Source organism: Protomyctophum parallelum (genome assembly GCF_964188405.1).
Source record: "Protomyctophum parallelum genome assembly, chromosome: 5".
Lineage (NCBI taxonomy): Eukaryota > Metazoa > Chordata > Actinopteri > Myctophiformes > Myctophidae > Protomyctophum > Protomyctophum parallelum.
In genome coordinates, this window is record NC_139702.1 from 35,029,407 (window position 1) to 35,050,821 (window position 21,415).

At 42.0% G+C, this 21,415-nt stretch overlaps 1 protein-coding gene across 5 annotated transcripts in view; it reads left to right on the forward strand.

The window, feature by feature from the left end:
* tenm3 (teneurin transmembrane protein 3) overlaps window positions 1-21,415 on the forward strand; it is a 352,973-nt gene that overhangs the window by 281,256 nt on the left and 50,302 nt on the right. For all 5 annotated transcript variants that reach the window (XM_083765245.1, XM_083765247.1, XM_083765246.1 and 2 more), the window contains exons 23-24: window positions 15,006-15,077; window positions 16,047-16,224. In XM_083765245.1, the coding sequence (XP_083621371.1) occupies window positions 15,006-15,077; window positions 16,047-16,224 (250 nt within the window). The remainder of the gene's footprint in view (window positions 1-15,005; window positions 15,078-16,046; window positions 16,225-21,415) is intronic.

Consider the following 21,415-nt stretch of genomic DNA (forward strand, 5'->3'; position numbering starts at 1 on the left):
AGACAATCTCTCTCTCTCTGTGTGTGTGTGTGTGTGTGTGTGTGTGTGTGTGTGTGTGTGTGTGTGTGTGTGTGTGTGTGTGTGTGTGTGTGTGTGTGTGTGTGTGTGTGTGTGCGCATGCGTCACTGTCATGTAAATAGTAATCTTCAAGAGACAAGAAGGTGATGCCAAACACTGGTAGCCAGTATTTTATTTTAGGACACAGAGAAAAAAGAAAGTCTGGGCAGGTAAACTGCCTTCTTCAGGGTATAGAATATATTTGCGTCTCTTTTGAAGACTACTAGATTATTCAGCCATGGGGCCGCCACCACTATGAGGACCTTGGTGTGTGTAGCATTCTCATACAGCAGTGTCAGTGTCATGAACATAATTTGCCATTATTTAACCCCACTAATATACCGTTATTCTGTTGCTTGCCTGTGGACGTGTGTGTGTGTGTGTGTGGGGGGGGGGGGGGGACAGGACATGTAGAAGGTGCACTCATGTTGCCAATTAGACGTACACACACATTCCCCAGTGGAGCGTAGCGATATGGATGTTACTGTGTCAACATGCTAATATGGTCCATAGTGTGGTGTGTGCGTGCGTGCGTGTGTGCGTGTGTGCGTGTGTGCGTGTGTGTGTGTGTGTGTGTGTGTGTGTGTGTGTGTGTGTGTGTGTGTGTGTGTGTGTGTGTGTGTGTGTGTGTGTGTGTGTGTGCGTGCGTGCGTGCGTGCGTGCGTGCGTGCGTGCGTGCGTGCGTGCGTGCGTGCGTGCGTGCGTGCGTGCGTGCGTGCGTGCGTGCAGTCTGTGAATTTAGACTGGATTCAAGGTCAACTGTTTCATTCTCTCACACTTGCACTCTCTCTGTCTCTTTCTCTCCCCCCCCCCCCCCCCCCCACACACACACACACACAAGAGACAAGGTGTGAAAGCCCTGCCTCTCAGAAGCGCAGCAGGGGTTTACCAATCTATCTTAGTTAGCATCTACCCTCCTCCATCCTCTCTCTCTCTCTCTCTCTCTCTCTCTCTCTCATCTCCCTATGCCTCTCCTCTCATCCTCTTTCTCACATCTTTCTCCCTCACCCACCCACACACTTTTATCTTTGCAGTCAGGCAGGTATTAGGTCACTCCCCCCTCCCCCTGCGAAGTACCCCTGCTGGTTTGGCCCCTCTGTTGGCTAATCAACATCCGCTAATGGAAAAACAAGCACACACACAGAGAGAGATACAGACACAGAGAGAGAGAGAGAGAGACAGACACACTGTGTGTGTGTGTGTGTGTGTGTGTGTGTGTGTGTGTGTGTGTGTGTGTGTGTGTGTGTGTGTGTGTGTGTGTGTGTGTGTGTGTGTGTGTGTGTGCGAGTGCGAGTGCACGGACGGACGGACGGACGGATGGACAGAATAGATGTTATTGCTAGATGGTGAAAGGGAAGGGAACATTACTGCAAAGCTTTACCCAGCTGATGGTTCTGATGACAGGGGCGTTGTCGCAGAGAGGAGAGCACTGCTCGCCCAGTAGCTCATCAATCACTGGCCCGGTCACACCTTTTTGATAAGTCACAGTATTCCGTGTGACACCGAGGAGGGCGCCGTCAGCGACTATAGTTCATCCGTCACATGCCAGTCACGGACTCCTCGACACATAACGGGACCTTGTGTAGAGAGATACAAGTATGGATAGAACGTTAATAATTGAGTTCTCTGCGGGAGGTTGTCTTTGATGTGTTACTGCATGTGGAAGCAGAGCATTTCTACATCCGTGGCACTGGCTGGTATATACCGTTGCAGCATTATCAACTCTGTGGCTGGTACCATTACAGCATTAACTTTTACGACACTCTGGTATAGCCCCATTACAGTGCTAACTTCGAGCACACATAAGAGCTTGTAGATCGGTTATTTTCACTACTTTTGTGAAAAGTTGAAACGTGGAGACACAAGGTTTCTACCCGACAGCATAGCGGTATACTCTCTCTCTCTCTCTCCCCCCGATTGAAGTGTCTTTCATGTCATCAGTAAACAGTATATGATGACAGCATGGCAAACAACTCTGTGTTGTGTGAATGTCGCCCGTTTGATTTAATTTCCCATGCTTATATGAATCCTATAAATGTGTTCCTCTTAGGGGGTGTGGGTTGAACGCGTCGACTGACATTAAATTGAACACATGCAGTGAATGTTCATAAACATGTCGTAAAACTAGACAGTAAGCCCGCTTTCATCTCAGAACTTTATTTTCTTATAACTAAAGAGCGCTGGTAACGCCTGTTATTGAACCAACACTCGATAGCAAGGATTACTATCATAACATACTCAGGAATATACAGAGAAGGCGGTCGGGTGGCGCATGTGGTGAAGTCCCTGCATGCCCACCACCACGGAGGTTGTGGGTTTGTCTGAATCCACCGTGGATTTGTCGAGCGTCTACACTCTACACAAACATAACCGGCCTGTGTGTTGGTGAGGGAAGCCGGGCGGGGAGGATGATAGTAGTCACTGCAGGTACCTCTACCGTACAGGGCTGGAGGCAGCACCAATCAGCAGGGAGGGTTGGGTGGTAGGAGTATCTCTGAAACTGAACAAAGAGATTAGGACTAATTGCTATCAACTGAGCCATCAACAACAGCTCATTTGAACTCTTAGCTCCACCTACATTTTTAGAAAATCTCTTTTTTGTTCTTGCTTAATGTAAGTCGCTCTGGATTAAGAGCGTCTGCTAAATGCCTAAATTGTAAATTGTAGGAGAGAGCGCCACAGTCCCTTTCATGACGATGACAGGCCCGGTAAAGAATTTCCCATGCATTTTCCCCACAGACGTTTCAAAAAGTATTTATTTAAAGATCTGTAAGCTAACTCTAACGAAGCTAACTCGGATCGTGACAAATCATGACAAATCAACACAATTTTTGAGGCCGAACAAATAATTAGAAAGAAGAAAAAAGGGCAGGGTACAACCCTTTTTAGCTTTTGTTTTTATTTTATTTGTAATTATTTGTTCGGCCCAAAATGTGTGTTTATTGTCATGATTTGTCACAATCAGAGTTGGCTTTGTCCGATGCTTACAGATCTTTAAATAAATACTTTTTGAAACGTCTATGGAGAAAATGCATGGGAAATTATTTTCCGGGCCTGTCGTCGTCATGAAAGGGGGCGGGACTGCGACGCTCTCTAGGGCCTCCCATGGAGTCTCCTAACTGGCAGGTGAGTCAGTAGAATATAACCGGGACAACACATGCAGAAATCTGTGTGAGACGGAATCTAAAATTGGAGTGAAAAGGGGGGTAAAAAAACAAAACAAGAGAGATTATTATACTGTAGGCAAGGCAAGTTTATTATTGAGGTTTCATAAAACATTAAGCAAAGGAAACACATCAAAAAGGACATTTAAATTCAGGATAAAAGAAATGAAACACCTCTCTCTTACTAGGAAACACCGTTTCAGGATGCAGAGCAAAAGCACAATACAAAGGCCCTTTTGAATCCTACAGTAAAGATAAAATTCCATGAAAGGCAGCGGCAAACAGAGAGGTTTGAAAGCTGTGATTTAAAATAACTGAAGAATAGCTTCATTGTCACATCACAGATTTACATAGTAAAACAGTGAGTGAAATGTGTTTTTGTGCATATTCCATCGTATCGTTTTTTTTTTTTCCATAGAAAAAGAAAGGGTTGAAGAAGAGTTCGGGGAACGGAGATCAAGAAAAAGAAAGTCTCAAAATCTACATAATAATTTACTCATAAACCTGAGATAATATATACAGGTGTGTGAACATAGAAGCGGAGTCATACTGTGCATTATCGTTAGTTGAGGTGCTAGAATAAACATGGTATTAACATGCAAAATCTCAGTGCATGTCAACCGCATAATCCACATTAATTAGACTCCCACTGGTATAATGTGGGTCCAACTGGGAATTGTAGAACCTGCAGTTTTCTGGTAGTTTGTTTCCTGATATGTGGTGCATAAAAACGTAATGCTGCTTCTGATTCTGGGGACGGAAAGCAGACCTTTCCCAGGCGACCCGAGAGAGGTCTGGATGGTTCACGATTACACCATAGACTGTAAAAAAATATGGACTAAGCGTTCCCCGGGTCTAACATGGACGTAAAATGAAGCCTGTTATTCCTGCACTGTAAGTCGCCATCTTTCTAGATCCGTTTGGGCCCAGCTGGCCATTGGCTGGCTCCGTTTTGGCCCAGCTGGCCATTGGCTGGCCCAGACACGAGGCGGGACTTCCCCCCTTCTTCTCCGTTGGTTTTTATTTTGACTCGAGTGGGAGGGGAATCCCGATCATAGACTGTAACGGTAGCCACGCCCCTCAGAACTTGCGCGACTTTATGGTCATTTTTTTAATAAATGGGACCATAATTTTCCAAAAAGAATATTATGACATTAGAAATGAGACTTTAAACTAGTGACTGGAAGCAGAAAGTATTCATGACCATGTTTATTAAGGTAATACAGTCTAGGTGAAGTTGGGCCCAAATACATGGACTTCTATGGGGCTATGGGTTTTTCTGGGTCCAATGACAGCGCCACAACAGGCCATTATATGAACTTTCAGGAGTTTCAGGCTTCACAAAATATCTGTCTGACTGCCCCCCTGGATGTCACGCAAGAGCAGGAATGCATAATAACCATCCAATGCTTTATAGCAGTGGTTTTCAACCTTTTTCATATCAAGGTCCATTATGTATTCAGCATTTGAGCCAAGGACAAGGTTTTGATGACATTTAGCCTCTCAGACCCAAAAATTATAAATAATCTGTTATCGTTGACACACAATTCCACGTTTGGCAAACGTTGATCAAAATAACAATTCTTCTACATTATCTAATTGTGTAGACTGTTTGCAATGCAGATGTTTAACATTAATGTAACTCTTGAGAGCGTAAAATGAAACCAAATGGGTCCGTTTAATTTTACTCAAGTTAAAAAGATCTATAAGAGTCCATTTGGTTACAAACATTTTAGCTGCATGGGGACCACCTGGAACCCCCTCAAGGACCACTGGTGGGCCCCGGACACCTGTTTGAAAACCACTGCTTTATAGACCAAATCAATTCACACAGACAACCAGTGTGAGGATTTAAGAACTGTGGAGATAATGCTCCGCTATCACTCCAGCAGCAGCTTTTCTGAATCAAAGTAGCTGTCGCCGGATCGATTTGTATCACTCATTTTAACAACGACATATCACATACACCTCCTTTAAATAGGATTTACCTCTCATGAAAGCAGCTAGATAACAGACATTTGTCTCATGGTTGTGGATATTACTTACATACGTATGCTATTGTGGTTATTTCTTATACAACTTTGGGCAGTGGTTTTTTGTATCAATACTGCAATGTAGAAATACTTTATGTAGAAATACTCTGTCACAAGTAAAAGTCCAGAATTTACTTGGGTAAAAGTACAAAAGTATTTGTATCAAAAATGTAGGCCTACCAAAGTAGAAAGTAATCATTATGCAGAATGTCCCATTTAGTATTCATAATACTGGAGTATTCAAATTAAATGTATAAATATATGTATGTACTGTAAGTACAGAAATTGTAAAATACTTAGTTACTTTACACCACTGACTTTGGGTATAGCTCTCCTTTTTCACCACATAAGTGGGGTGTTCTTCATCCTGATTGGCTGAATGGAGGCTGTGGAGAGAGATCGGGATTCACTAATGGACGGCCACGCACGCGCACACACATACGCACATACGCACGCACACACACACACACACGCACACGCACACACACGCACCACATATTCCATACAGTATTATATTTTTGACCACCTAATGCCATATCTAACTTTTTTTGTGCATTTACTGAAATGTGAGTTTAGCTCCAAGCGGTCTCAAGAGTCGCCCACAGCGTTTTAATGGACCAGCGACCAGCGTTTTCTGAGCACCACAGATATAATACGATATTTATGAGAAGCTTTCAAATGCAATAGAAATGGTTACAGCATTGGTTTTGGTGGTGGTTCTATTAGATAGTATATGGGTATCACAAATCCTGGCTTCTCATTAACCACTTATACAACCCGGGCATCCCTATTTTGGGCATGAGAAATGTCTTTATTTTTAAATTGACTTGTAAGCCATCGGCCCCCCATATCGTATAAAACTGTGTTCCCGATTAAACCTTTTCATATATTTCATCGATAGATTCCTAGACTTGTTTGACAGCACTGTCATCAGTGCATGTTTGGTTCATGTTAATGTGCATTTCAAAGATTTAACCACTTAAACTGTCAAGACGTTTCACTCTTACATAGTCTCCTCTTTTTTCCCTTCTACACCAAACCCCTTTGACGAAAACTGCCGATCTGGCAAGCTCACAACGCCTCACAGCTCGAGGCGTTGTGATCTTGTATTGTCTTGTCTACAATACATTTTTATCTATGGATAAAAATGTATTGTAAGATAATAACAATAACAATGCAGCCCTTAGGCTGGTGTAGAGCAAGAAAGTTACAGAGTACAGCTTTAATTGGAGAACATTTTAGTAGGAGTTATTTCATATCCATGTATTTTATTTAATACTGTTTTTATTAGGCATTTTTTGTATATGACAACTTCAGAATATCATTGACAATGATAATGAGTTATTCAGTTATATAAAATGAAAGATAATGACAGGTAATGTAAATTCCACATACAATACATAATAAAAAAGATATATAAATGTGATAAACACGAAAAAACAAAAAACAGTTAAACAATGACAAATGTGAACACAACAGACAAACAAAACAAAGACAACAGGACAGACACTCTTGCTCTCAAACTTTCCCAACACGTTGTTGTAAATTAACTGAATTACAGACATCTCTTTTTAAATGAGAAAAAATAAAATAAAGAAAAAATACTTTTCTTTTCTTTTCTTTCCAATTTTCTAATATGTTATCTATTGTGTAGGAGGGGTTAGCGTGCACCTATTGAAATGGTCAATGAAGGGTTGCCATGTCTGGTAAAATCTATCTTCACTCCCTCTCAATTCAAACTTTATCTTTTCCAATTGCAAGTAGTGCATAACATCTTTCATAAGTGTAGTGTGAGTGGGAACCTGTGCTTGTTTCCAATTCAACAGTATCAGTCTGCGAGCCAGTAGAGTCACATATTTTACCATGTTATATTGGAAAGTAGACAGTTTGACCCCGGCCCCCTGACCCCCAGAACTGCTGTCAGTGGATCCGGGTCAAAAGGTCTTCCAACAATGTCTGACAGTGATTTGAATATACTTATATATGAGGTTAGTTTAGTGCAGTGCCAGAACATATGAGCTAGAGTGGCCGGCGACTGGCCACATCTGTCGCAGGCTGGATTCACATTTGGATACATTCTGCTGAGTTTTTCCTTTGACAAATGTGACCAGTGCCAGTGATTTGAACCACAAGTCGCCAACTCTGTTATGTCACTATATGACAAAATAGATTCTTTCTTTTTTTTTGGTGTTTTTCGTTTTTAGCCACATTAAAACAGTTGGAATGTTAAAGAATGTTTTTATTCCATCAGAAAGTCGTTTTAGTGTCATTAAGTCGTTGTATTTACATTGCAAAAATGTCTCTATAAGTACACGCATTCTGACGATTGTCTTAGTTGTAAATCCATTCTTCTGCCCTTTATTTCAGTGCACACATGTGCATGTTTAGCACTTTGTTTTAATCTCTGTAACTTTATTACCGTTGGATGCAGCTGCCTGATGATCAATAGCCTACATGAATTAATAACATCGCGCGTGATCGCGCGTCGCGGTAAAATCCGTCTTTTATATAATTTGATCAATCCGTGACATTGTTGTTCAAATATTGAATGAGAAGACATAGTGTAGTACTTCAAAGTGGAAGCATCATAACACACGTCTAAGGTATTTTTTCCCCTGACTTTCTGTTGGTAAGGTTTTGACTCTTTCACATCAGTGCATTGCTGATTCAAGCCATGCATTTAGGGGTAAAAAGGTACCTTTGTACATATTAATAATGTAATGTAAACATACAGCATTTTTAAATTTAGCAATTGAAAGCATGGGTCTAAAACTACAAGTAACTCCATGGAATAAATTATAGCCTACTTGCAGTGTTAGCGGCAAGTAGTTTTACTCCACATGTAATTATTTGAAAACTAAATTAGCCTACTAGTTATTTTTTAGATTGTATTATTACAAAACATACACTAAACAACGTCCGTCCTATATTTCTATATTGCAATATTGATACTTTATCATCTCTATTTATTCTTATTCTAAGAGTTCTAGATGACCTTCTGGCTTCTTTTACTAAGTGTCCACTCAAGTCATTCTGTGCAGTTGACAGTGTGGAGTGGTTAGAGGATGGGGGGAGTGTTTATGCAAGTATCTAGGGGTGGAGACAAGTAACCATTGTCACACCCATTCCTTGGCTCAGAGATGCTAAATAATTTGAAATCTTAGAACGGCTAATTCTGTACTTTGGTGTTTACAGTTAAGCAAGTTTCAAATGGTCATATCTTCTTCATTTCCCCCCCAATTTCAATGAGCAATACATCATATGAAAGGTTACAGTTTGCAGTTTCATAATATGTAAAGAACTGAAAAATGACCATGGCCCCCTTGTATATTAAACCACTGGCACTGGTCACAAATGTAACCTGTGTAATATTTTAAACTGTATAAGACCGTGCCTGGCACATACTGAAGAAGAATGCACAAACTTTTGAGATGTAGACCATTGCTCGTCAGTGATGGATATTCCTAAGTCGTTTTCCCAAGCAGTTTTTAAATACTCCAAGGAGGCATTATTATCTAAACATGAGAGAGAATTATAAATAATAGAAACACCTCCTTTGAGCAATGGGTCAGGTAGAAATATAGATTCCATTGATGAGTTGGGAGGTATGTTTGGAAATGAAGCAGTGTGTTGTGTTAAAAAATGTCGTATCTGTAGAAATCTAAAGAAATGTGATTGGGGTAAATTGAATTTGCGTCGTATTTGTTCAAAGGTCGGAAATAACCCATCAATATAAAGATCTTTGAAGGAGTGAATACCATTTCTATGCCACACTTTAAACAATGAGTCAGAAAGGGATGGTAAAAAAGCATGGTTAGCGACCACAGGTGCGTGCACAGAACCCGGGTATTTCATATCCATGTAGACCTGACATGAGGGCTCAAATTTCACATCAAATGTTGTTTTGTATAGGTTTTATCTCTGTGTCTGTGTGTGTGTGTGTGTGTGTGTGTGTGTGTGTGTGTGTGTGTGTGTGTGTGTGTGTGTGTGTGTGTGTGTGTGTGTGTGTGTGTGTGTGTGTGTGTGTGTGTGTGTGTGCGTGCGTGCGTGCGTGCGTGCGTGCGTGTGTGTGTGTGTGTGTGTGCGTGTGCGCGCGCATGTGCGTGTGTGTGTGTGTGTGTGCCTGCGTGCGGTTGAAGCTATATTACAGTTACAGGCTGACATAATAAAGTGCGGGTTCAAACCAAGGCCAAGTTCATTCTTTTACAAGGCGTGCAAAGGCTGACAGGTACAGTAACACATGTCCTGACCGGGATTTGAACCTGCGTACAATCTCCTTAACAAGCGTATCCCCAGACATACACCTCTCCATCTTTCTCTCTCTCTCTCTCTCTCTCTCTCTCTCTCTCTCTCTCTCTCTCTCTCTCTCTCTCTCTCTCACACACACATATTATGGGATGCATTTTCATGCCCTCACGTCTCTGTCGGGTGGAAACCTCGTTATGTCCCAAATAGTTGCTTTTCGGGGTTCAAATTCAAAAGCAAATTCAAAAGCAGCAGATCCGCAGGCTCAAAACGCGGCGCGAAGCTTTTGTGATGCTTTTGTGCGACGCTGTAGTGTGATCAAGTAGGGGGTTGGTGTGTTTACGAAGAAACACCAAAAAGTTAGAAGTTGGAGATAGGAGGTTTTCTGCCCGGCAGACGTACAGCGCTGCGTTCTCCAGTTCCACTGCGTATTGATTGGCTGACTGCGGGAGCACTCCGACGCCACGGTCAGATCATTATTCACATGCAAGCTAAATGTGTCGATATACTGTAGCATAGAAATCCTTTTATTTTTATTTTTATCATAAACACAATTTAAAATGTGGAAAGGTTTCTAAACATTTCATCAACACAAATCTTCTATATATATTTTCAGATGGGGGTCCACAGCCAAATAGTTAGGAGAGGAGATGAACTTTATTCAGCTTTGTCAGTATAGAACAACATAACAGATCATAACATTTTAGATTTTAGTGCAGGTTGTCTCATTTGCATGCAGTTTAATTAGTTAGTCTCTCACCATCTGGCGCCATGCTTGGAAAATATGTATAGCCTATATATTACACACATACTTGAACCGTGCTTTGTGATGCAAAGTTATTGTAATTAAGCTGTCTCTGTTGTTCTTTAAAATGTCCACAGAGGTTGCATCTCTCAAAACGTTTTGGAAGAGCATTTAAAAGTTTAATTAGGGGCTATACAGCCTTAAAAGTCACCTTTAGTTTACTTTATAGCCAGGGTACTATAGGGCCATGTGGGCACCTGGACAAGTGTGATCAAGTAGGGGGTTTTCAGTTCATAATCATCTCTAACTCAGGGTTTGACCTAAGCTTAGCACAGTGTTCCTGATGTACAAATTACTGATCTGATATGTGTGTGTCAAGGTGCATGGACTGATCCATGGTATCACCCACATCCTCCACTGTGCTGTATAGATACAGTAAAGGATCTTAGTATTTATTATGTGTCTACTGTCTGTGGTGAAAATCAAACCATGATATTCAGTTCTAAAATTAGGTGCAAGTGACCGTATGTGGTCAGGAGGAAACCATATTCTTCCACTGGCCCTGGTCGCCCTCTTTGGTAGACTATCATACTCAAAACATCAAAGTGTCCCTTATTTTCAGGCAATACTATACATTAAATCAGTGTTCACACCATCAGTAGAATCCACAGACAAGTAAAATAATAATTACCACTCAAAAACTCCAAACAGCAGTTAAACTAGGTTTGGAAATATGAATGTGTTTTAGGAAAGATTTACAAACACCACTTGAGATGCAGAGTGTTTTGGTTTTTGTCATTCTGTGGATGTGTAAATTATTCATCCTCTCTCCTCTTCTCTCTTATGTTGTCTTGTTATTTTTGTCTGGCTCATTTTCTTAAAAAAAAAAAAAGACCCATGCACGCACGTACACAGAGCACTGTCCTTTTAATCTTACATGCTGTGTGATCCTCTGGAAAGTGGAAACCCTGTGGTGAGAGTGAGAAATGCTACCACATGCTGTGACACACAGACACGCACATGCTTGCATGCGTGCGTGCGCAGCGTAACCCTACACATAAATGTGTGCAGAAAAAACATTGTGCTGTTGAAAGACGTTGATTGGGGTTACTTCAGGCCAGAGTGCCGCATGCACGCACAGCGTTTTCGCACCATTACTTGTTTGGTTTTGTTTTATCTGACCACCAGGTCAGCAGTCGCAACACCATACACACATGCGATGCGAGAATGAAGTGTAGCTCGCTGCTCTCCACACTCTCCTATATCTAACACTGCAGGGTGTTGAGCTCTACAGTGTTCTTAGCTAAGTGTCACGCCACAGTGCATCTACGTAGGAGGTGCGCTTCTTGCCGTTCCTGGCTGTGCCCTGGGTTGGCTCCCACAGTCAGTTTGCTTGCCTCTAGTTCGGGTGCCTGACACAGTGCCCTGCCTGCAGCCTCATCCTTCTCTCTTCGTATTATTACTCCTTAGAAAATGTAATAATAATATTATTATATTATTATATCAAGAGTAATAATTATATTACATTAAATTACTTTTCCAACCGTCCCACCCGCAAAAGAACACAGTCTGTTTAGCCAGCTCCTGTTATGCACTGAATCCAAGACAGTGGAATAAAGTCTCCAAAGGATATAAAATAAAAATAATAAAATAGTCAACAGTCTCTCTTTTTTGTTGCATATTCCACTATTGGAATTCAACATCAACAATCTGAACTGCACACACTGGCTGTAGCATCTCAAAGCGGACAGTAGTATGTATTGTATACATAAACAAGTAAAACAACAAATAATACAATAAAGCAACAGTCTCTGACCTTTTTGAGGCAGCCTGACATTGGACCTCACAGGTATTTTGATGAACTTTGATGGATGAGGGTGAATCGACTGTGGATACGGGTCACATCTCCTCCTCTAGCTACCCAGCAACAAGCTGCTTCAGATAGTCTCCATGTAATCCAGACTGCGTAGGCACGCAGTCTGGATTTCAGGCGTGGGAGGCGATCCGTGTTTTCAGTCAGCTTAACATTCTCATCTCTAAACACATTCTTCAACAAGTTAGACATATTTTTCGCTGAGGAAAGTGTTTTTTTGTTTTTGCCCACGCAAAGTTTACAATAATTAATATTCTTGGCATCTTTGACAGACAATAATTCAAAATAATGCTGATACATTTCACCGTCATGTATGTTCCACCACTCTCTCTGATCTTCTCATCATTATTCTAAAAAAGAACAGATCAACAAGCTACAATGTATCTCTGTTGTTAGCTGTTGATAGCTTGTAGATCTGTTCTATGTTTGCATGCCATGTGACAACTTTCCACTATGTGTGCATATAGCTCTGGTCCATAGCCTTAGCCTACTGCTTCTTTCTGCCCTGTATTAAGGCTCTGCTATTTTCACTTTTAAATCCCACATGGAACTCAGACCAGCCTCTCCTCTTTAGTGGAAATGGATTAACTAAAAGTTTTTTTTTCCCCGGTGGAAACAAAACCTGCCTTTGTTTTGGTGAGTAGCAAAAACGTTATTTTTATTTACGCTAAAGAGGAGAGGCTGGTCTGAGTTCCATGTGAGATTTAAAAGTGAAAGTAGCAGAGCCTTAATGCAGGGCAGAAAGAAGCAGTAAGGCTATGGACCATGCAGAGCTAGTGTGCATACAGTAAATGAATGAATGAACATAAACAAATCACGCTCATTAGTAACGAATAACGCAATGTGGTGTTTGGTGTTTTTGAGTAATTCGTTATACTACACGTTACTGGGTAAAGTCATAATATTACAATAATATATTACTAGTAACTCGTTACTGCCCAACACATGCTCTTCAGTACCCCAAAAGTAAATAAATGACACTGCAGAGTGTGGACAGGTGTCCACCATACATTTAATGCATTGGGCTAAGTCAGATCAGACTTAGCCTGGGATTCACCTATGCTTTCTATGGCATAGGCAGCTCCCGGCAGGATCCGCCGGGATAATCTAGACGTACCTGCGCGTCATGAGACTAATTAATTAGAGCGACAGAGAGAAAGAGGAGTGTGTGTGTGTGTGTACGGGTGTGCGTGTGTGCGTCAATTTAACAAAGGTGCAGACGATCAGAATTCAGCAGAGAGTGACCGACGTTTGCCCTACTCTATGCCGAATAGAAAGTGGACTCGTTCCCAGACTTATTCTTTTCCTCCCTGGAAATAAAAACGTCTGTGTTTCCGAGGCTAGATCAGACTTACAGTAGATCAGGAAAGTAGAATCCTTTGTTCAGTTTTGACTTGTTTATTACAAGTTGACAGATAAATATAACTTCACAACCTTTTGGTAGTATTTTTATCAGCTGTTGTTGTTGTCAACAGATTGAGTCTTACAAGCCCTAGGTACCGTTGAGAACAGTGGTTTCCAAACAGCTCAAAGACTCCCAAAAAATAAATGAGATATTTGCCTGGGACCAAACTAGTGGCTTTGTGCCACGCTGTAAGCTTATTTTCAAGCTTTTTTGTGAATGTTTTTTGAAAATGTTTTGAAATAATAAAAATGTATAGGAAACAAAAAATAAACCCAATGACCCAATGTTTGGGAAACAGTGGTTTAGAACATTAAGGACTTGACCACAATGGACATTGAGTCTTAAAAAGATCAGAATTCAAATTCCTGACATTCCTGACATCAGAAACATGGACTCTATCACCTCAAAACCCACCTGTTTAGGCAGGCCTATGACTCTGTGTCTTCTGCTGCAAGCTGTGCCCTAGTTTTGTTCTGCTTTTAACTGTGTTCTTGCACTGTTTTTAACCTTTACAGCGACCTTGAGTGCCCTGAAAGGCGCCTTATAAATAAAATGTATTATTATTATTAGAATTCAAATTCCTGAATTGCCGATCTACAAGCTCAAAACACATGCTACGATGTGATGTGTTTTGAGCTTGTGGATCGGCAATATTTGCTACTTTGGTGCAGTACATCGAAGTAAGGCATTAATTTACGGAAAGATATGGAGATAATATGTTTCTGCAACTGTGTGTGTGTGTGTGTGTGTGTGTGTGTTGAATTGTGCATTCATTGAATTGTGCATTAATTTAATTGTGCATTCATTGAATTGTGCATTCATTGAAGGATTAACGCATACAGTAAACAAAAGAAAGTGCTTTAAAGTGAAATCAACTTAAGTACCATAACTAGAAAGCTACAAGGTGCCTTTAAAAACAAACTAATGGAAATCAGTCCAGCTGGAGGGTCTCTAAACAAAAACACATTTAATGTGAGCGAGCGTTTTAATGACAACTCACCTTTAAATATTTATAGTCACTCTCACCCTCACACTACACAATGGAGATTAATGGGCCTCTCTCTCTCTCTCTCTGTCTCTCTCTCTCTCTCTCTCTCTCATTGATTGAATACTTTCGGCTGTTATACTGGGTGAAACTAGGCATTAACGGGCATTTATGGCAAATGCATTTGCCCAGTTAATTGCCTGTTTGCTGGGTATCATTGGACATCGTCCAGTAATGTAAATATATTATGAAGTATACATTAAGGCTAAAAGTTCTACACAAAAACAGTCCTGAGGACTTTCCATGGTCTATGCAATTAACACTGATGATATCACTGTCTAACTCTGTCTGTCTGCCTGTCTGCCTGTCTGCCTGTCTGTCTGTCTGTCTGTCTGTCTGTCTGTCTGTCTGTCTGTCTGTCTGTCTGTCTGTCTGTCTGTCTGTCTGTCTGTCTGTCTGTCTGTCTGTCTGTCTGTCTGTCTGTCTGTCTTTCTCCAGGCATACTTTACAAGGGCAGCGGCGAGAACGTCTTCATCTCCCAGCAGCCTCCAGTCATCAGCAGCATTATGGGTAAGCACACACACACACACACACACACACACACACACACACACACACACACACACACAAACAAACACCTCAACAGCAAGGAACGTGACACTGTGTGTAACTTTGGTAACTTAAATTTTTCATTTTCCGCCAAGATCGTCTCTGGCTGTCTTTTTAAGTGGTGCAACCACTTCTACATCCAGCATGCAATGTCCGTGTAGCTGTGTACGTGTGTGTGTACCTGTAACCATGAGCACGAGTGGTGTGCAAATGTGTGAAATTGGAACGACAGAAGTATGTGACATGGCTGCCACCTGCTGGACGCAAACGATACAGAGAAGAAATTGGAACGATACAGAGAAGAAATTGGAATGATACAAATTGGAACGATACAGAGACCCAATAGACAGGAGTTGCAACACTTGGTTCACACTGGTGTGATTTTTTGTTAAATATTGATTTCGGTTCACAACTCTGTTCTGGACGCACTCGTAACACTCTTTTTAGAATCCTAATATCTTGGAATCTTCTTCCAGGCTGCATTTTTTATCATTTCTGCGGCTCATTTCTGTAAACGACATGATCGCCGGTTACAAAATGTATGTTTTGGGTGAATGAAATAGCATTCACGGGACCTGTTAAATGGTGATTTTCCACTTCCTGTTTCTCTGTTTCCGCGAGAAATGGCTTTCAAAATAAGACGGTTAACATTGAAGTTAACGGTGGCGTTCCACGAGTATCAATTCAGCCACCATATGGCAGTGTCGCCGGCGAATGAGTTAATGTTCGTGCACATGTCACCGGGAGGGTTTATTTTGTGGGATTCATTCTCATTAATTAAAACTACAGTCTGTGTGTTCTGAGTATGTACATGCACACTGAGTGCCAATTAAGCGACATACAGTAGTTATTTACGCCCCTGCTCTCATCCCCCCCCCCACACCTGTGTCTCTCTCTCTCTCTCCCCTTCTTTCTCTCTCCGTCTCCTAGGTAACGGGCGGAGGAGAAGCATCTCGTGCCCCAGCTGCAACGGGCAGGCGGAGGGCAACAAGCTGCTGGCTCCCCTGGCGCTGGCGGTGGGCGCCGACGGCAGCATCTTCGTGGGCGACTTCAACTACATCCGGAGGATCTACCCGTCCGGCAACGTGACCAGCGTCATGGAGCTGAGGTGAGCGAACAGAGAGAGAGAGAGACGTATGCATGACGGCTGCTCTGAATGACGGAAAAGAACACTTAACTCATTTACTGATTCAGTCTGTAGTCCCTTCTCTTTTTCTCGTTTTATTCTGGAGTCCCCAATTAAAATTCACCCCAAAATGAACCGGAAAAAGTTGCATAAATAATGAAGCACGCATAAATAGATGGATGTTTGCTAGTTCTTAACTAAAGTGCATGTGACTTTAGTCTTTCTATCTGGAGATTGCCTCTATATTGAACTTTGATCTAATACTCATTAGTCTAATAACTAGTGTGCCTTTTTTGCCTTGAATTCTAACTCTAAAATATTTTTCTCCTTTCCTCCTGTTCTTCTACTTTCTCTCTCGTTTCCTCTGTGTGCGCTGAACTAAAGAAACAAAGATTTCAGACATAGGTAAGAGTGACTAACACTTTAAATCAGGGGTCTTCAACAGAGGGTCCGGGACCCCTAGGGCATTCCTCAGAGATACTGCAGGGGGGTCGACAAAATCTTTTCCTGATAGGGACTTTATTTTTGAGGGGTATTGAGGGGTTTAAGTCGATAAATGTCTGATAATATTTTTAGCAAAAGGATGATGCACACCTCAGAATGCTAGTGACAGGTGCGTAGGGCAATAGAGCATACTTCAAAAGGGTATCTTTGAAAAACAAAGACAGGGTCCCGCACACTGTCAGACACTTGTCAAAATGTTGCTCTTTATCGGGTCTAAAGAGCCACATTTTGGCAAGTGTCTGACAAGTGTGCGGGACCCTTTCTTTGTTTTTCAAAGATACCCTTTTGAAAATACACATTTGACATGAATCCATTATGTAGTGGGTGTCCCTGTTTCATCTCTCTCAGCTAAGAGCTCCTTGGCCAGAAAAAACGTTGAAGACCCCTGCTTTACATGAACCCTTTTCCTCCTTCTGCTATACCTTTGCTTATTTGTTCACTGAAAGGTCATCCCTGTGTGTCACTAACCAAGGACTTTAGCATGTCATTAGCATCAAAGATAATGTCACGTCCAGAAGATTGTTATTGTAATTGTAACATGTTCCATTTTCAGGTTAACTCAATGCTTCAGCACGGGATTATAATGTTGACATGCACAAGAAAAGTATGGTTTTTCACAAGGCGTGTCTGAGCATTAATGTGCAAAGTTCCCTTTTCCGTTATATCATTAACCTACCTGCCACAGACTGCCAGATGGCTGAGGTTGTGAGGTTATTTAATTTGACTATATACCTATATTGAACCGGCCGCCCAGAGACAGCACAGCAGTTAAGGGTTCCAAAGTTACACAGATACAGAGTAAGGAAAGTGACGGTCAGATACAGCAATAGAAAGGTAACGGATAGCAATAAGCACCACCATAGCAGTATACAAATGTATACGCACCTCAGACCCATCAGTCACCTAACATATACTACAATGTCTGGATAGAGCTGTCCTTGCTTTATCAGCTGACAGCATGGGGACAAAGGTGTAGGGGGGAGAGAGAGAGAGAGAGAGAGAGAGAGAGAGAGAGATACTGATTAAATAGGCTATCTTCTCCCCAATGTGTGCCTCTCTCCTCCTCTCCCCCTCTGTGATTCGGGCCTAGTCCTCCTGCTAAATGGAGCCCATTCTTCCTGTGACGGCCACAATGAACAGCCCAGTGGAGGGAGTGGGGGATGGTATAGGGGAGAGGAGAAGAGACTGGATGGGATGACAGGAGAGGAGTTTTGGTTGAGTTGTTATTCTCTCTCTCTCTCTCTCTCTCTCTCTCTCTCTCTCTCTCTCTCTCTCTCTCTCTCTCTCTCTCTCTCTCCCCAGAAAAAAACAACACAGAATACTGCTGTCTTTCAGGTCCCAGGGTATCTGCAGTTGTTTAACTTGTCGTTTTTTTCCTTCTAAACGAGTAAGCGTGACCACCTGACGTGTGTGTGTGTGTGTGTGTGTGTGTGTGTGTGTGTGCGTGTGTGTGTGTGTGTGTGTGTGTGTGTACACGTGAATGCGCACTTGTGTGTGCCAGCCAGCGCCGCCGGCGAAAAGCAAACCAACGCATCTCATTTCTGACTCCAGTCGATCGCAGGCTTTTAATTAAATTTCACTCTTTTTTTAGCCTTTAATTAAAGCGATCGCCTCTCGGGAGCATGCAGCGCTTGTGCTAAAGGACGGTTTTCAGGAGATTTTTATTTACACAGTAAAAAAAAACCTCCGCATTAATTTATCCATTTGTATCTCTGAGAGTGTACATATTCGAACCAAATGGACCTTTCTTTATTTCTTCTGCATATTTTTATTATCCTATATTACTATAAAGCTACTCACTCTTTGTTTTGTTCTTGTTTTTCTCTCTTCATTATTATTTGCCACATTGTCTGAAGGAAGCCGAACAAAAATAAGTATGACTCTTATGTACCTAAACAGCCATGGAACTCCATTCCTTCCGTTTTTTCCTTCGTTCATTTCTTCCTTAACTTCCTTAATTTCCTTCCTTCTTAACTTCCTATCCGTCCGTCCGTCCTTCAGTCCGTACTTCTGACTCGCCTCCATTCTAAAACGGTCATCGTACTTAAAAAGGCATGTTTTTGTTTGTTTTTTCGGCGGACTAAATTGTATTATACTCGATGTGGCTTCGCTCTTCTGAGTTCTGAACATTAGACCACTCACTGTATCCAGTGCTCCAGACCCAGCCATCTCTGCTGTTTGTTTACAATAATCTCCGAGGTTGTTTTGACAGAATTTGTCTCATAGATTTTGCCATTTCTGATGACAAATACAGTGGACAAAGTGTGTGCTATGTCTCTGGGTTAAGTATTAAGTATTTAGCTCAACAAATAGAAGCTGAGTCACCCAAAAGACAAGTTTGATGCAACGTGTTGTGAGCTTGTAGATATATATATATTTCTTTCATTAATTTTTATCCCACGATTTTACAACCCATTTTTTTCACCCAGTGTCAATTATCTAATGTAATCCTGGGCGCTACACTTCCTCTGACAACCTGGGGCGGCAGCGGACTGACCTCATGCTTCCTTCTATGCATGAGGAGTCCAAGCTGCTTTTTTTCACCTGACAGGGGGGAAATTCGCCGGCTGGACGTAGCGCGTGGAAGGAACACGTTATTCCGACCAGTTCCTTTCCCCTCCATCAGGCGCCCCCGCTGGCCAGGGGAGGTAGTTTTAGAGACCAGGATTACTGCATGTTTTTTGTGAGGGTACCTACCCTATATGGGTCCCCGACCCACTGTTTTGGAAATAGTGGTGTATGTGAGACTGTATGTATGTGTGAGGGATCATAGAGATAGTGATGTATGTGAGACTGTATGTACCGTATGTGTGAGGGATCATAGAGATAGTGGTGTATGTGAGACTGTATGTACCGTATGTGTTAGGGCTCATAGAGATAGTGGTGTATGTGAGACTGTATGTATGTGTGAGGGATATAGAGATAGTGGTGTATGTGAGACTGTATGTATGTGTGAGGGATATAGAGATAGTGGTGTATGTGAGACTGTATGTATGTGTGAGGGATATAGAGATAGTGGTGTATGTGAGACTGTATGTATGTGTGAGGGATCATAGAGATAGTGGTGTATGTGAGACCGTATGTATGTGTGAGGGATCATAGAGATAGTGGTGTATGTGAGACTGTATGTATGTGTGAGGGATCATAGAGATAGTGGTGTATGTGAGACTGTATGTATGTGTGAGGGATATAGAGATAGTGGTGTATGTGAGACTGTATGTATGTGTGAGGGATATAGAGATAGTGGTGTATGTGAGACTGTATGTATGTGTGAGGGATCATAGAGATAGTGGTGTATGTGAGACTGTATGTATGTGTGAGGGATATAGAGATAGTGGTGTATGTGAGACTGTATGTATGTGTGAGGGATATAGAGATAGTGGTGTATGTGAGACTGTATGTATGTGTGAGGGATCATAGAGATAGTGGTGTATGTGAGACTGTATGTATGTGTGAGGGATATAGAGATAGTGGTGTATGTGAGACTGTAGATCATAGAGATTTTATAACGTCCCCTGCAAGCTTTCTTCAAACCTGTCCACGGTCCGTTGCTGACACATTGCTGCAGAAATATAACAATATAAATCACGACCACAATGCTGCTGTCTCAGGCTGTGGCAATGTTTGGCAACTTAGAACATCTTGAGGTTTGCTAGAATTGCTAGAAAAATATACGGGTCTGATATGGACGTAAGATGAAGCCTGTCAGTCCTTGAATTGTAAATCGCCATCTTTCTAGATCTGTTTGGGCCCAGCTGGCCATTGGCTGGCCCAGACAACGAGGCGGGACTTCCCCCCTTCTTCTTTGTGGGTTTTTATTTTGGAAGGACCATCCCACAAAAGCTCAGATTTATGGAGGCACCCCCCCCATCTCAGTTGTGGTGGCAGAAAGAAGACTCCGCTTTGCTGGACACTGCCACAGAGCAAAAGACCAGGTCATTTAGGATATTCTTCTGTGGAGACTACCCTGCCCATCAAGAGGAACACGACCTCTCACTTTTCCAGATGTTCTGAGTAGGGACACAGGACTGACTGTGAATGAACTTGGTGTGGCAATGAGCAAGAGACCAGTGGAAGCAGCTTGTGTCGCAGATCTCGAGGGCACTCGAAGGATGATGATGATTTTGACTCGAACGGGGGGTGGATCCTGATCATAGACTGTAACGGTAGCCACGCCCCTCAGAACATACTCGACTTTATGGACATTTTTTAAATAAATGGGACCATAATTTTCCAAAAAGAATATTATGACATGAGAAATGAGACTTTAAACTAGTGACTGGAAGCAGAAAGTATTCATGACCATGTTTATTAAGGTAATACAGTTTAGGTGAAGTTGGGCCCAATGACAGCGCCACACCAGGCCATTATATGAACTTTCAGGATGTCCCGATTTTCTTAATGGCTTCACAAAATATCTGTCTGACTGCCCCCCTGGTGCGTGCGTGTGAGACGCAAGTCTATATCGGTCTAAGTGGATACGATGGCCCATCAGTAGCCTGCGACACATTCTTAATGATGGTTGCCATACTGTCACGCAACATCATTCTCTCTCTCTGTCTCGCACGCACGCACGCAGAGCAGATTTCAAAAGCGCTCCCAATAAATTAGATTATACAACCGGTCGTTTCGAGGAAGCAAACAACAGGTTGTTTCTGCGCTGCCTCTG